This window comes from Anas platyrhynchos, chromosome 4, assembly GCF_047663525.1.
Source record: "Anas platyrhynchos isolate ZD024472 breed Pekin duck chromosome 4, IASCAAS_PekinDuck_T2T, whole genome shotgun sequence".
NCBI classification, from domain to species: Eukaryota; Metazoa; Chordata; class Aves; order Anseriformes; family Anatidae; genus Anas; species Anas platyrhynchos.
In genome coordinates, this window is record NC_092590.1 from 5,575,072 (window position 1) to 5,590,206 (window position 15,135).

Here is a 15,135-nt window from a genome sequence, read left to right on the forward strand (position 1 = left end):
CTCTGCATATATTAGGCAGTATCTGTAAGCCTTAACATTTGTTGTCTACTTGCTGCACCAGAGCCTTTCAATTGTAACTGGCTAATAACATAACTAAAACCTCTAGTTTTCCAAGATCTGTTTATTTCCCCACATCTGCTAGCTTGCAGGTTTCTGACACACAGTCCCCTAATTGATGATGGGATGGAGACCTGGCCTCAGGCCAGTCTCATACAAGCGCTCCACCAGTCCTGGACACATTTCACAAGCAGGAATCAGGGCTTCACTCATTTTCACACAATATGTAGTATAACGTGCAATGTTGGACTGAGGAAAACGTAAAGCCACAGCTCATTTGGGGTTCATAGCCTTGAAAAAAATCAGTTCAATGTGTCAAGAACATTAAGATTAATTGTCTGCAATAGTGAAGATGGCCAGGAAGCACTATTTATCCTTTAATAAACTAACCTTGCTAAGGGAAGAAGAGAGGTTTAGCTCTTTCTTCCTCTTCCAAATGCCAGGAAGCAAGCCCTTAATTATTACTGGATGAGCTGGCTAAAGCAGTTTGCATGAAAGCTCAGAACATGTGATGCAGCTCTGCAGCTGTGATCTAGAAATCACATCTGCAGGACTGCCTTAGTGAGAGTGCAGAAGGTGCACAAGAGGCCATAAAAACGCCAGGTTACAGAGTGGGAAAGGCTGCAGCTTTGTTCGAGTTGCTGGAGGGATGACAGTGAATGTGCTGGGGTAAATTTGCAGAAATACATTAATATCACAATGGTGCTGTTGTTTTGTTTTCAGGTGCTCCCTCGACAGACCTGTGGCCTTTTCACTCATACTATATTTTACAAGGAATATCCTGGGGGTCCTCAGGAGCTGGACAAAAGTATCCGAGGAGGTGAACTCTTTCTCACCATTCTCCTGAATCCGGTAGGTAACTTCTTTTGCAGTTTTTGGATGCATTGGGTAATAAGGGGGAGGAAGGGAGAAAGGGAAGGACACTAGTTTTCTTTGACCTTGTTTGGGAAGTAAAAAAAAAACAAGACCATTTACTCAGAAGTAACAAGCAGTTTAAGAAGAAGTAAGCAAAAACTGTCTTTTGCAAATTTCTGACTGCATGCAACAAGTTGCTGGAAAATGTATTGGTTTCATTTTCAAACTGTTTCCCTCCCTGAAGCTGAGTCATTGTGAGAGGAAAGAGCACTGACATGTCTGAGACTGAAAGAAAACAGTGACAGTAGAGAAGGTTGTGTCACCTTATCCTGCTTTCTTCCTCCCTGCTCCCACAACTGTGGCTCTGCACGCTCCTAATAGAGCTCTATGAAAAACCCAGGGCTCAGGGCTAATATCATTCCCTTACCACCAACTCTTAAAAATAGGTCTTGTGTAGCCAAATAACACCTCCAGGCAGTACATAGCCTTCTATTGCCTATTCATCACCTAACAGTTACAGAAAAAAAGATGAAATGGGTTGAACGTTACTAATGAGGCAAGTGCATACAGGTAAGAAGTAAGAACGTCACAAAAAAGACTTGCAGAACAGCACCAAGAGCAGTGTTACCCAAGAACATTTGTTTTGTTCAGTGCTGCATTTCTTTTTCTCTGTCAAGAATACATGAACCATAACCTAATACATATGGATGTAAATGTACATGTGCACAAACAGCCTATATAAGTATACGTATACACACACATATGGTTTGATCAAGAGTGCCACAGGCTTTCTTAAGGATGATTTGCATAGTTATTGCTCAATTTTTCTCTCAATAAAACAGTCTGAACTGTACCACACAAATATACACATGCACATGCAGGTAAAACAACACAATGCAGGTAGGTACACAGGTGTGACTGTGATCTAACCAAGGATCAAGGAGGAAAGCTGCATGACTGCAAACGCTGTATTTTGAAATGTCTCAGTTTCCTTGCCTATAAACAACAGCTGGTGCCATTTGAGACAGTAGCCTAGAGGTGAGAAGAGGAAGGACAAGAACAAAAACCATACCGATTATTTTTTGTTATTGTCCTTTTTTCCTCCTGTTCCACTCAAGGTACACTACTCACAAGATAAATGTCTTGTGTCTTGGTAGGTGGCCTAATTTTCAGTGGTTTCAAATTGCAGTACTCATTGACTTCTTGGTAGAGTTAAAGAAACTTCTGCTGAAACTAACTCTCAAATCCAGGTCGCTTATTTAGAGACCTAAATATAGAGTTTGGTATTCTATAATTAGATGCTTGTGTGTGAAAATTTTGGCTGGGGAGCTAAGTTGGAGTCTGAGTCAAAGCAATTCAGTGGTCATAAAGAAACGGGACATTTATATCAGGATTTTTTCTACACCATGCATGTGACAGCTAATTGGAGAATAAAACACTGTTCTTTGTTCTCTCTCCATTTACCTCTGACTGGTTTTTCTCCCCATAGTTTCCTAAAGTGTAATTTGACTGATCACTGTCTTGAGAGGCTGCTGGGATTTATCCTGAGCTTTATCATACTTTGATCATCATCTGCGCATCTTTCATTTATCTGAAGATTTCCTCAGATTTAGGCAGTTGAGCCCTCAGCAGCAAAGTGTTTTCTCTCTCCAAGAACAGGGATGCTCAGAGTATCCCCATTTCTTCAGTCAATCGCCCATTCCACATCCAAGTTTTTGAGTACGCTCAGGCCACCCTGACTTCTACAAAATCACATCTTCCTTAATTTCAGGTATTTCTTTTTTGTTGACAACAAATAAGCAAGGAGCTACAAGCTCACAGGTGCTCATTACAAATTTCAGCCACTGGATCTTTCAAAGCAATTGTTTCTAAATGTTCTTTCAAGAAACTGATTGAGGCTGTGGAGAAGAGTAGCTGTTCAATTAGTCTAAGAATTTTACTAAATATTTACCCTACCCCTCATTTTTCCTACAGTTTAGCCTTCACGAAGTATTATTGAACTGGATGAAACAGATAGGCCTGTCCCACCATTTTATCATGCTCTCCTCAAGTTGTTATTCTGGGGTCTCCCAGAGCAGGACCAACCTGACAGGTGCTGGAGCATTTCCTTCCTACTGTCAGGTTTCCCCCAGCTGGTCTTCACCCAGAAAGGACCAAACCTATCCCTAGAGAGGTCCCTCAAGATACATGGGCACACACAGTTCCCCACTTGTTACACTGCACGTAAAACACAGAAAACTTGAGAAAAGCAGTTCTACCCTCTGCCTATTACAGGTAGCGAAGTTTCAGAGGTGATGCAGCAGAGATGAGACTTTTCCTAGGAAGGCGGTATGCAATGGCAGGCAAAGCATTTCAGATTTAATCATGCATCAGTGACGTTCACAACAGATTTAAACAGACTATCTTCCAAAGAAAAGGTGGGGAAAAAGGTTTTCTTCGATTTTCTTCAGTACATGAGCTTGCTTTGACCAAGCTATGTTCCAATAACTTGAGAGTGCAATATATATTATTGGGTGGCATTTGAAAAGAACAGCTTTATATCTATACTGTTAATGTTTGATTTCCCCCCCCCTATACTTTTATGATATTCTATCTTTACCTCATCAAAACTGATATTTTACTGAGCTGAGCCACACAAGTGAAATACTGACATGCAGTTCCCCAACTCTAAGGTAAGCATGAATCTGCTCCAATATAATGCTTATTCAGACAGGAAGAAATATAATTTAATCATGTGTGAGCTGAAGTAAGATATACCACAGAACCCACTATCATTCAAGTCAGGTTGGTACACTACCCTATGAAATATGTGTTGACAACAGTAAAAAATAAAAAAATAAAAAAATAAAAAATCTAGCCCCATGTCAGAAAGCTACTCACGTGAGTAGGAAAAAAAAATCACCTATGTTCATGCACCCATCTTTTTTTAAATACCAAATCTGGACAGCACACAAATGAACAAATAGGGAGGCCTGGCTTTTATTCAAAGTAAGAGAGAAAGAATACAGATCAGTATCGTAAAATCTATAGTACCTCCTGAAAAGGATCAAGAGTGTCTATTCCAAACTCAATTGAATAAAAAATACACTTTGAACATGATGTGTTCTCCAGACCACTGATAGTACATGTATGTATTGGAGCAGCGAGAGACTTCCCAGTGTATAGCCTAGAAGCTTTTCACATGCCTATGCTCATTAATAAGCTTTCTTAACATTTGGATATCAAACTATGCATTTGTGGGGTTTACCAAGAGCAGTATGTTGTAAACCAAGATGTGCTATACAAATGGGTTATAGAAAAAACAACTGTTTGAAATGCAAAGGCTTTATCAAATTATTTTTTTTCTTTATTTAATGATGTGCCTAATCTAGTCATGAGTAGAAACCATCCCATAAAATAAAATCCTAACCAGAACACACTGCTGCCTACCATGTAAGTTGCTTTACATGTTGCTGTAGTTACCCTTCAGGTTTTGCAAGGAAAGGAATTGTCTGTACCATTGTTTATTTTTGCACTAGTGATGTTGGTTACAATTTTCTTTTACCCTTAAAACAATAGCCCAGATCTGGTGTGGAAGAGATTTGCAGAAATGGTGTAACTGCTGTAATTCTACTGCCTCTTGGTTCCACAAGTCTCCTGCTTGCTGGGGCCTGGTCTCAACTGCATGACTGCCACTGGCAGTGTTGAGAATTATGGGCAAAAAAGGGGAGAGGGGAATCCCTCCTCATGAAGAATGCACTTTTCAGCAGAATGAGGATGGGATAAAACTTTTCTGCTTTCTGAAGTGAATGTGTGCATGTGCACTCTCATAGCATTGCCAGGCTACCGTGACAACTAAAGCTACGTACCAGCTATAAGTGTTATCACCATAAAATCATATTTGAATCCAAGAATTGCCCTGGGTTAAAAAAGTCTTAATGCAGCTAGTTATCAGCCCAGTTCCATGTGGAGGTGTCCACCTCTGTGGCCCAGTTTGAAAAGGACAGGAGGGAAAAAAAAATAATCTAGTTTCACAGAATCCTTTCTACAGTTACAGCAGACAATCCCTTTATTATTTTATGAGATGTCTTCTTGATCAAGTAGGCTAAAAGTTACGAAAGGGTTTCTGAGCAAGTTTGCTTGTGGTTGTTGCATTTTTGTCTGGCTTTTGTTCCCTTCAGCAGTTTTTACATTATTATTTCTTGTAGATGAGCCTAACACAATAGTTGGGCAAAATTTCCAGGAGTTTTCCTCATAAAAACAAACAAATCCTGCTTATAAAAAACTGCTGATATACTTTTTAAACAAAGTTAAACTTGACCAGTGCAGTTCAATGACATTTTCCTGTCGTGGTTCTACTCAAGTGGGCAGCTGAGCTCCACCACAGCCGCTCTCTCACTCCCCCTCCTCAAAGAGGAATGGGGAGAAAATACGCGAAAAGGGCTCAAGGGTTGAGATAAGGACGAGAAAAATCACGCAATAATTATTGTAATGGGCAAAACAGACTCAGCATAAGAAGATAGTAAGATTTATTGCTCATTACTAACAAGCTAGAGAAGTGAGAAACAAAGGAAAGAAACCAAAAGCACCTTCCCCCCCATCCACCCTCTTCCACCTCCTCCCCCCGAGCGGCGCAGGGGAACGGGGGAATGGGGGTTATGGTCAGTCTACAGCACTTCTCTGCTGCTCCTTCTCGGTCACTCTCGTCCCCTGTGCTGTGGGGTCCCACCCACGGGATACAGTCCTTGATGAACTGATCCTGTGTGGGCTTCCCACAGGCAGCAGCTCTTCCAGAGCTGCTCCAGATATGGGTCCGTACCACGGGGTCCATCCCTCAGGAGCAAACTGCTCCAACCTGGCTCCCCTACGGGCAGCAGCTCCTGCCAGGTCACCTGCTCCTGCGTGGGCTCACAGAATCACAGAATTTCTAGGTTGGAAGAGACCTCAAGATCATCGAGTCCAACCTCTAACCTAACACTAACAGTCCCCACTAAACCATATCCCAAGAGGATAGGACCCCATGTGACTCCACACGCTCCATAGGTGTACCCAAGTCACTGCCATTGAAAACATTTTAATGTTTTTAATGCTTCTATGGCAGCACCCCACTACTCACAGTTTCAGCCGTATTCTACTTTCCATTTAAGATCATCCTTGAAACGATACCTGGCTCCTCTCCACGGGCTGCAGGTCCGGCCCGGAATCTGCTCCGGCAGGGGTCTTCCACAGGCGGCAGCCTCCGTCGGTGCAGGGCCACCTGCTCCACCGTGGTCTCCTCCACAGGCTGCAGCGTGGAACCCTGCTCCACCGTGGTACTCCATGGGCTGCAGGGGGACATCCTGCTTCACCATGGGCCTCACCACAGGCCGCAGGGGACTTCTGCTCGGGCACCTGGAGCACCTCTCCCCCTCCTTCTACACTGACCTTGGCGCCTGCAAGGCCATTTCTCACTCTCCCACCTGCTGTGTGGTGCAGCGTTTTTTTCCCTGTCTTAAATATGCTCTCACAGAGGCGCAAAACAACATCGCTTATTGGCTCAGATCTGGAAAACAACGGGGCCCTTCCCAAACATGGAGCAGCTTCTAGATCTTTCTCACAGAAACCACCCCTATGGCCCCCTGCTACCAAAACCTTGCCACGTAAACCCACTACATTTCCCAAAGCAGCTATGCAGGGGCTGGAAGTGACAGAGCACACTTCCCTTCATGGTCAAAGCTCAGATATCTGCTACTTTTTCCAGAATTTTTGAGAGCTCCTATTTAAGGCCTAGCTTCTTTCTGGATGACCCATCTTTGAATATAAAGTATCAAGCATGCACTGAAGCATAGAGGAGGGCTGTACGGATTAACAGCAAAATATAACAAAGAGGCAACAAGATTAAAAATCCTGGAACCCTAATGACTGCTTCAGTGATTTCAGATAACCTTGCTATCAAGGTCACTCTTGAGATCTGGTGTTGCACGAGGCCTCCTTGCTCCTGACTTCTCTTTTGGAGAGCCATGAAACCTCTTTGATTTTGCCTCGTTAGACAGACCTGCAGGTTAAACTGTTGCTTGTAAGCAGATTAATAACACCAATAAATAAGAGCAAACGGCTACAGTATGGTTTGACCCCTCTTTCCCTTCACAGCACCAATTCATCACCTTCCCTGCTCTACCTTACTAACCCAACAGCTGCCCCTCTGCACCAAGCAGTACCACATATATTACCTGAGAGTAAGAGCACAGCTGAAAACACTTCGTTTCATGCCCACAGTCATTCTGAGGCAAGGCTACCAGAAGTGGAAAGCCATACTTTGCTCTCCAGTTAACAGAATTATTACAGGTTTTCCCCACTCACTTTGAGATAGTCTTTTTCAGACTGTTTCAAATTTCAGAAATAATCACAGTGCCTTGATTAAAATGAGCATACCACTACCTTTTGCAGTGGATTACAGCTATTTAGCTGTCTAAAAACAAACTAAATCAACAATTTCTGGCCTCCTAGCTTACCATGTCAGGGGCAAAGAAAAAGAAACCTGAACATGTGTGAACAAGTAGTGGTATAAGCCATTCTGAAGAGAGACAGATGCACGATAAGGGGATGAATGAAGTTTAGCATGAATAGTAGCCCAGGCACAACAGAACCGAGTCAACATCAGCACCAGCTGCCAGGAGGACTGTCTGCTTTTCAGCTGCTGGACCATTAGCCTAAAGTCTTCTTTGTATCGACATCCATACAGACAGGATAACACAGGGAAATCTCTTTCCTTAGGCTATTATAGCATCCACTTATAATCTTATTCCCCCTAACAAGTGCAAGTAAGAACACTACTTAAATAATCAAGTTTTGATTAAATACTTTTTCAATTACTTTGAATACTGGAGCACATTTCAAAAATAATTAAATGCAGGGCAGCAAATTAACTAAATAGGAATGATGCATGAGATGGAAAGATTTTATTTATAACTAAGTTGGGGTTAGATTGCAACTCCTTTGATTATAATAGTGAGCAATAGCCTATGTAGATTGCAGCATGATTTCTTCGACTGTATGTTCCATATATTTCATAGGAGATGTCACAAAGTGGCTTTGGCAGAGGGATGGTGGGAGATAATTAAGTTTTTGTATGAGCTAAAGAACCCGCAGATAAATCTTGAAATGGGCAAGAAAGAACTTTATATCTGCTTCCCTTTCCCAACATTAAAGCACCACCAACAAAGGTTACTGCACATTCTCTTTATTTCACTCCTGAAGTTTGACAAGCATGGGAATTACAGAAACCGTATCCATTACTCCAGATGGAGTTAGCAATTTCAGCAAATGTATAACAAATGTATATTAAGCTCATATACCGAAAATGTTTGCACTTTATAAAGAAATGCTACATAGATGGTTAAATTAGAAAATGCCCAAGTGACATTGCATTAGGATAGTTTGTTGAGAGATTGTCAACGGGATCTTCTGATGGATTTTTTTAAATGGCTTCTACTCAATACTCTGTGGCTCAGAGATATATTTTCATTCTCTAATTTATGAATCCTAGAGATGAGTCACGTCTGGCAGAGATGATTTAGTGGTATGCAGAGGAGGGATAAATTCTACCAACACAGACAGAAATCAAACCAACTTTCCTTTGAGTTTTAATGAGGGTTACAAGAATCCCAGCCAGACCTTTCCAGGACCCAGCTAATGCAGAAGGCTGCTCGAGTCTATAGTTTGGGGTACTTATTCTTTGCATAAACACTTCAAAGCAAAGCTCATTAAAGTTAGTTGAAAAAGTCTAAGTGAACAGACTGGGTTTGAAATAAACCCAAATAGGGCTACTCTTTCAAAAGGTTTCCATCTTGCTCTTCTCTGAACAGTTTCGTTCGTTTGGAGGCTCAGAACAATAACAAGGAGCTTCAAATATATTTACAAATAAGAAATGTACATACAGTTTGGGATGGAAAATGAGACATTACTGTGGCTGTTGGAGTTTCCCTTTACCATTTCATCCAAAAAAGCAACAAAATATTCAAATAGAATATTTTTTTCTCCCTTGCCAGCCAAAACTAGCAGTTCAATCACTGTTGCATTATTATTTCCAATGTTACTTACTTTGTGGTTTGACAGCAACATCAAAAATCAGTTGTTCACAAAATTTTAATTAGGACAGGAGTGCAGCATCAGCATTTTCATGCCAGTAGTGAAAAAACAGCAAAACCACCTCGATCAATAGAAATAAGCAATGAGAAGAAAAAGAAAGAGGCAATTAAAACATCAATTGGTCAAAAACAAATTTTACAAAACTGCGTTTGTACCTAATCTCATTTTGATAGCAAAATTAAAACATCTCAATACTAAGAATTAAAATGCTTGTCACTGTGCTGTGATAGCACATATGTCTGTATTATATACAGATAAATCATGAAACAAAGAAGTATACTGGTACTACTCAGGACATCTTTAAATGCCAGTCACAAACATGTTACCCACCCCAGCCCATTCTGGCACAGACTGGCAGTTTTATTCCCAGAAATGAAAGCTCTGGGAGCTCAGGAGGGTGCAGGACACACAGAGGATTTGCATCCAGCATTAAAGGGCAAAAAGCAAGCACAGCATCCCAAGTCAAAGAGCATCAGAACCATTAGGAAGTGTTTGTTTCAGCCCACTAATTCTGGGTTTTCTTTAAAGCACCAGATGAGAGGAATACCATGGCTTTAACATCTGAATCTAGCACTAACCAACTACTTAAATATGACAGAAAATTATCTGGTCTCATGTCCTGAGCATCGCTGAAGCAACCTGATCCCTTGTGAAAAAAAAAAAAAAAAAGAGTTTACTGCTGGTGTACAGCATTCAACTTCAACAGGAAAAAAAAAAAAAAAAAAAAAAAAAAAAGTTAATTGGTTCTGTGGTGTATTTTTTGGTGGTAGTGGTTGTTTTTGTGTGTGTGCGTGTGTGTTGTTTTTTTTTTTGTTGGAGGGGGGGGCATTTTTAAAACCATTTTGAACAAACTGTGACATTTCCTTTTCTCTCTTCCTAAATCTTGCCAGTTCCTTAGAACCATCTTGCGGTGCTTTGAGGTGCTTTCAAAGTGTTTTTTTTTTTTTTTTAATGTATGCTTCATTGCTTTATGTAATTATAAATGAAAATGGAAATGTATGGGAGATTTTATTTCCGAGTGTTCAACATTTCAGTCATTTTCAGCCAGTATTTCTTTTTATTCTACTTCTCATTATTTACTGTTTAATTCCCCCTTAGAATAAGTTTCTCCCTTCCCAGTATTTAATCGTAACCCCGCCCCCCCCCTCCTTTGTTACCAGCACTGCACTGCACTGCTTTTCTGTCTTTTTTTAAATCACTCCCCTTCAAATGTTAACTGTGTGTGCACTTCTCTCTTTGACATCCTTGGTACAGAGAGAAGACAAGTTAACTGGTGTTAAATTCAACCTGCATAAGGGTACCTTGTTTGGAAAGAGAGCTTTACTGTGAAAGCTGTGATGCGCTAGTTGAAGCGATACATTTCTAAGGCACATTTACAGTCATTTCTATCATCTGCTAACACGAACAAACACAGAGCGTGAGATGCAGCAAGCAAATGACATCTAAAGCGCAAACCTGCTCTGCTCCAAAATGTAAACCACAAAAATACGTAATTAAAAAACTTCATAACATCCACTTTCCAAACCAGAATACTTTCAGCCCCAAAAAGCAGGTTTCTCACAAAACAATTTAAGGAATTCCATTGGAGTTTAAATTTAAGCAGGTTTTTCCACATCCAAATGTCAGCCTCGAAACTAAGTGGGTTCAGTCTGTGTTCTCTGACCATTGCCCTTCATTCAGTCTCCTGAGAAATGCTCTGACATATTTAAAGCACGCTCTTACAAATTGTTCTATATATCACAACTGCAGTATCCACAAGGTCTTCCAGTATCTGTTTTCTAGTTCATCTCCTTTACTCCCCTGCTTCACAGACAACAAAGAACAGTCATAAACATTTAACAGCCAAGATAAGCTAATAAATACAGCCCTAAATATTATCACCATTACAAACAAGAGCAAGTCATTTCTCCTAAAAAGTATCTTTAAACCAGAGAGCTTTTTATTAAGCCAGCAAGAAGCAGCACAAAAGGCACCTCAGTCAAACACCATAGCAATAACAAGTGTGTCAGGCTTTGAGAAGACCCAGCAAGACCCACTTGCTCAATTGAGTGGTCAGTTAATTGGATTTACTTGCCAGTCTGGTTCTCGTTATTTGTTGACCTCAAAAAGCAGATTGATAACCCCTAATACTGCCACTCCCTTTACTGCAGCATCCTTCCTAATTTCTGCTTAGTTATATCCCCATTTCAGGTCCAAAGCCACTATCTCCATCTGAGAGGCACTGCAAAGTTAACTCTGAAACAGAAGAAATAGTTGCAGATCTTGTTGTATGCAAGGACAAAGCTTCTCAAAAAGTATGACTCAACCTCTGCACATATGGCTACATTCAAGAAACAGAAAAGCTTGCAGAAAATGAAACATAAAATGGGACCCCACCATCTCAAGGCTTTCCTATCTTTGCCCAGTCATGGCTAAATGCAATGAAATAAATTTTTCTGTAGCCTGAACTGGGAATGCCAGATATCCCTTAGAGAGGTAGTTAAATCAAAGTTAAATCTGCACCAAGGAATATCCAGTGCTTTATTCCACAAGATATTTCTCTTTTTCTAATTTTCCTCACTTTTTTTTTTCCCCTATTACAGAGGTGAACTTGTCTGGAATAACTCTTCTTCTTGCTTGTTATTGCAAGGTATTTTAGTTCAGTCTTTCATCATCTCCTTTCCATTGTGCCACCAAAAAAAATTTGCATAGGCCATTCCTGCATTCCTTATTTATATATACGTATAAACATTTTACATATGTATGTACACACACACTTTACTCTGGATTTATATCTCTATCACCACAGAGTACCCAGAGACACAAGCATACCCTGCACAAAATGCTTTTGTCCTAAAAAAATCAAAATAAGACATATCTGCAACTGACAGACTAAGCCACTTTAAGTTTAAAAAATATAAGTAGTAGAAAAAGGAAAACGTGAAAGTTTTAACACTTAAGATTCTCTTCCTATCTCAATCAAACATCCCTAAGAAGCTTCATCCTGAGATGAAATGTAGTCATTCAAGAAGATTAGCTTCTTCTGTGGAAATTTAGTTGTCAAGAGTGAAATCAGACCTGTGATTGAAAGGTAACTTTAAACTCAACTCAGGAGAAGCTGCAGACGCACCCTAGATAAGGAATATTATTATTCTAACTTTGCCTTTTTGCAGTGTAATCTTGTTTTGTTCAAATTCTTTGTAAGTGTCACGGGAGGCTTTTAATTTTGAAGGCCACTTAAATGCATTTACATTTTTAAACTCATCATAACTAAAGGGTTATTGTTCATTTCCAGTCTGTTAGATCTAGATTCTCCATGTCCCACATGTGCCATACTTAGAACATTTTGTTCTCGTTTCCTACTCTCATCACAAAACAGATGAGAATCACGTTATTGTTTCAGAATATTAAAAGTAAATGCAGAGAGGGGTTCATTCATACCTTCCACGAGAGATCTGGGAATGCTATTATGAAACATCTTGAGTGTTAATATTTTTTTCTTTTTATTTGCTTTGTTTCTTTGAGCATAGCTGCAGAAAGAGTAAAATAAAATAACCTTGGGCTTTGTAGGAAATGTGCTGCAATCCAAAAGTAATTCATAATGCAGTTCTAATAAGGGCCCTGTGAATAGAGGACCTCAGCATGTAGAGGACCTCAGGAGAAAGAAAATCCCCACCACCACAAAAAGGTCAATACTTACTGAGTCATTATTAGCAGGCTACTGCATATAGGGACAGGTGTGTCCCTCTCCAACATGAGAAGAGTTACGTGAATTCTACCAGAGCAAAAGGGAGCTTTACTATTAACCAGCTATGCCACAATTTCTTTTAATGGTCACAATTATATCAAACCAGATTAAAAAAAGGTCCTTATTCGTCTTGGCCCATTGTCCTGCTTGGACAATGTAAGGGACCATTTTACCACATGTATGTGGTCGATAGAGCGAAGCACGAGAGTGACCAGACACTTGTCCTTGTACAGAGGACCACAAGGTTCCTGTCCCGTCGGCATCTCAGCTGGAGCTGTCTGAACAGGCAGCAGCTTTTGCCTGAGTAAGTGGGCAGTATCTCTTCTTTATTCAGAAAAAACGCTTGTTTCCTATGTCCATTCAGCATCATAAACATATCCTGTTTTCCTCCTGCCACAGCTTGTATTGAGGTTCGATACAACCAACATACATTTGTATTGAAAGAGAGCGGGCTAGAAAAATGCCTGTATCTACCCTACAGTCAACCCTTCTCCAAAACATATTTTCTTCTGTAACTAGTAGCCCAGTAGGCACTAATAACATGATAGAAATATAATAAACAAACATAAAAGTTTAAGCCACTTTTATCATCCAGCTCCTGGTGTATGATTACATCCACTTCAATCTTGCTCAGGCTTTTAAATCTTTTTTCCCCTTTATAAGTGTTTCTTTCTTCCTTCATCCCACACTGCCACACCAGCTGCAAAGAGCTGGTGTAGGAAAATATTATCCCATGGAAACTCAAGCCTTCGGGAGCATATTTAGAAACTAATTAGCTTAAAATTCACGAAGAAAATGTTTCTAGGATAACACATGATCTTTCTTTTTCTTCTTTATTTCATGACATTTTCCTTCTCTATGGAAGTTGATACTCCACATCATACGTTTTGGTACTTTATCAGAATTACTTACCAGCAAGCTAGGTGATGGCAGAAATAGTAATAAATGACTATGCATCAACAAGAGGGTTATTGGGCAAAAAGAAAAAGAATCCGTTGCCTTCAAGTGCGCACCGTATGGTAATTTATTAAAGTGTCAGGAGCAAACCTTTAAGGTAAGAATGAGCTGACTCAGAATTCTCTGATTATTGAAAATGAATCCTTAATAGAAGTAAATGGACAAGAACAAAATTTCCTTGCTGTGTTTGCCATTCAAAATTAATTGGAAAGTGGCTGATTTGAGAATATTATATCCTCTAGTGAACTGAAAATGCTGTATTTTTTTCCTCTGAAACCAAGAGTGGAGAATTAAATTAACTCTGAGGTTTGTTTGCTCAGGGTAGGCCACCAAAATGGATTAATTAATCATCATTTATGAATACTCTGTAACACACAGAAGTCAGCTCTTCATAAAACTGCAAGAATAGCAACATGACAGCAGAAGAGTTATAAAAACAAATGATAAATTTCCTGCATCTCCAATCTTTATCAATTCACCTGGCATTTCTCTCTTTGCTGTTTGAAAGAAAGTATCCTGGTGAAAACACTTACTCAGTGTTTATAAGAGGCCTCAGTTTAAATGGGATGATTTATAGTTGCTCCACAACCATGCACTACACAGAGTCCTGGGCAGTAATTTTCTTTGCTCAGAGATTTTTGCTTTCCTCTACCTGGAAACTATGATGTGCCTCATTAATGATAAGAGAGTAATTCCTTCATTCAAAACACGATTTGGAGAAAATCTTATTTAAACATCTACTAAAAGAACTGTCAGAGAAACAGTCATAGTTATGGACATTTAATCAAACTAGTGATCGCTTTGGCTGTTATTTGCCATTAGCATATACACAAGCATATTTCTCCCAAAGTTCAGGTGGCTCAGAGGATTATGTTTTAATTCATTGGTTGGAAAGGTAAACAGTGAAAAACATCTGAAAATCCAGTTAAAAAAAAAAAAAAAAAAAAAAGAAGAAAAAAAAAAGTACTGTCACTAGGTCAAGCCACTGAACTTACTGAAGTCCTGCTGTATCTAATAGGGCTAATTGCATCTTTGCCTCTGTATTGAATTGTGATCTGGGAAACTGTGAGCTTCCTTCCTCAGGTGCTAAAACTGCCATGTGCCGAACATTATGCACCTGCAGTGCCCATGCACATGCTTTTTTGCTTTTTTTTTTTTTTTTTCCCCTGAAGGCAGTCCATCTGCCAACCTTAAAAATATCCACAGTTACTCAAAAAGTAGTTTCATCTAGAAACCACCTAGAAACATCCACCCCTAGAAACCGTCAGAGTAGTCAGGGGACATCTCCAGGGCACAGGATGACAAAATTTAACCCCAGGTCATTGCGGATGAGATAAATTTGAAGGAGCACGCCCAGATGACACATAGTACATATGTGGAGAGATCAGAGTCAAGCACGTGCATTGGCCTGTGCACACCGCTTGGCTCAAATG

General features: G+C 40.0%; 1 protein-coding gene across 2 annotated transcripts in view; it reads left to right on the forward strand.

The window, feature by feature from the left end:
- NDST4 (N-deacetylase and N-sulfotransferase 4) overlaps positions 1-15,135 on the forward strand; it is a 107,276-nt gene that overhangs the window by 62,147 nt on the left and 29,994 nt on the right. For both annotated transcript variants that reach the window (XM_013104270.5, XM_013104271.5), the window contains exon 6: positions 781-909. In XM_013104270.5, coding sequence (XP_012959724.4) covers positions 781-909 — 129 coding nt within the window. The remainder of the gene's footprint in view (positions 1-780; positions 910-15,135) is intronic.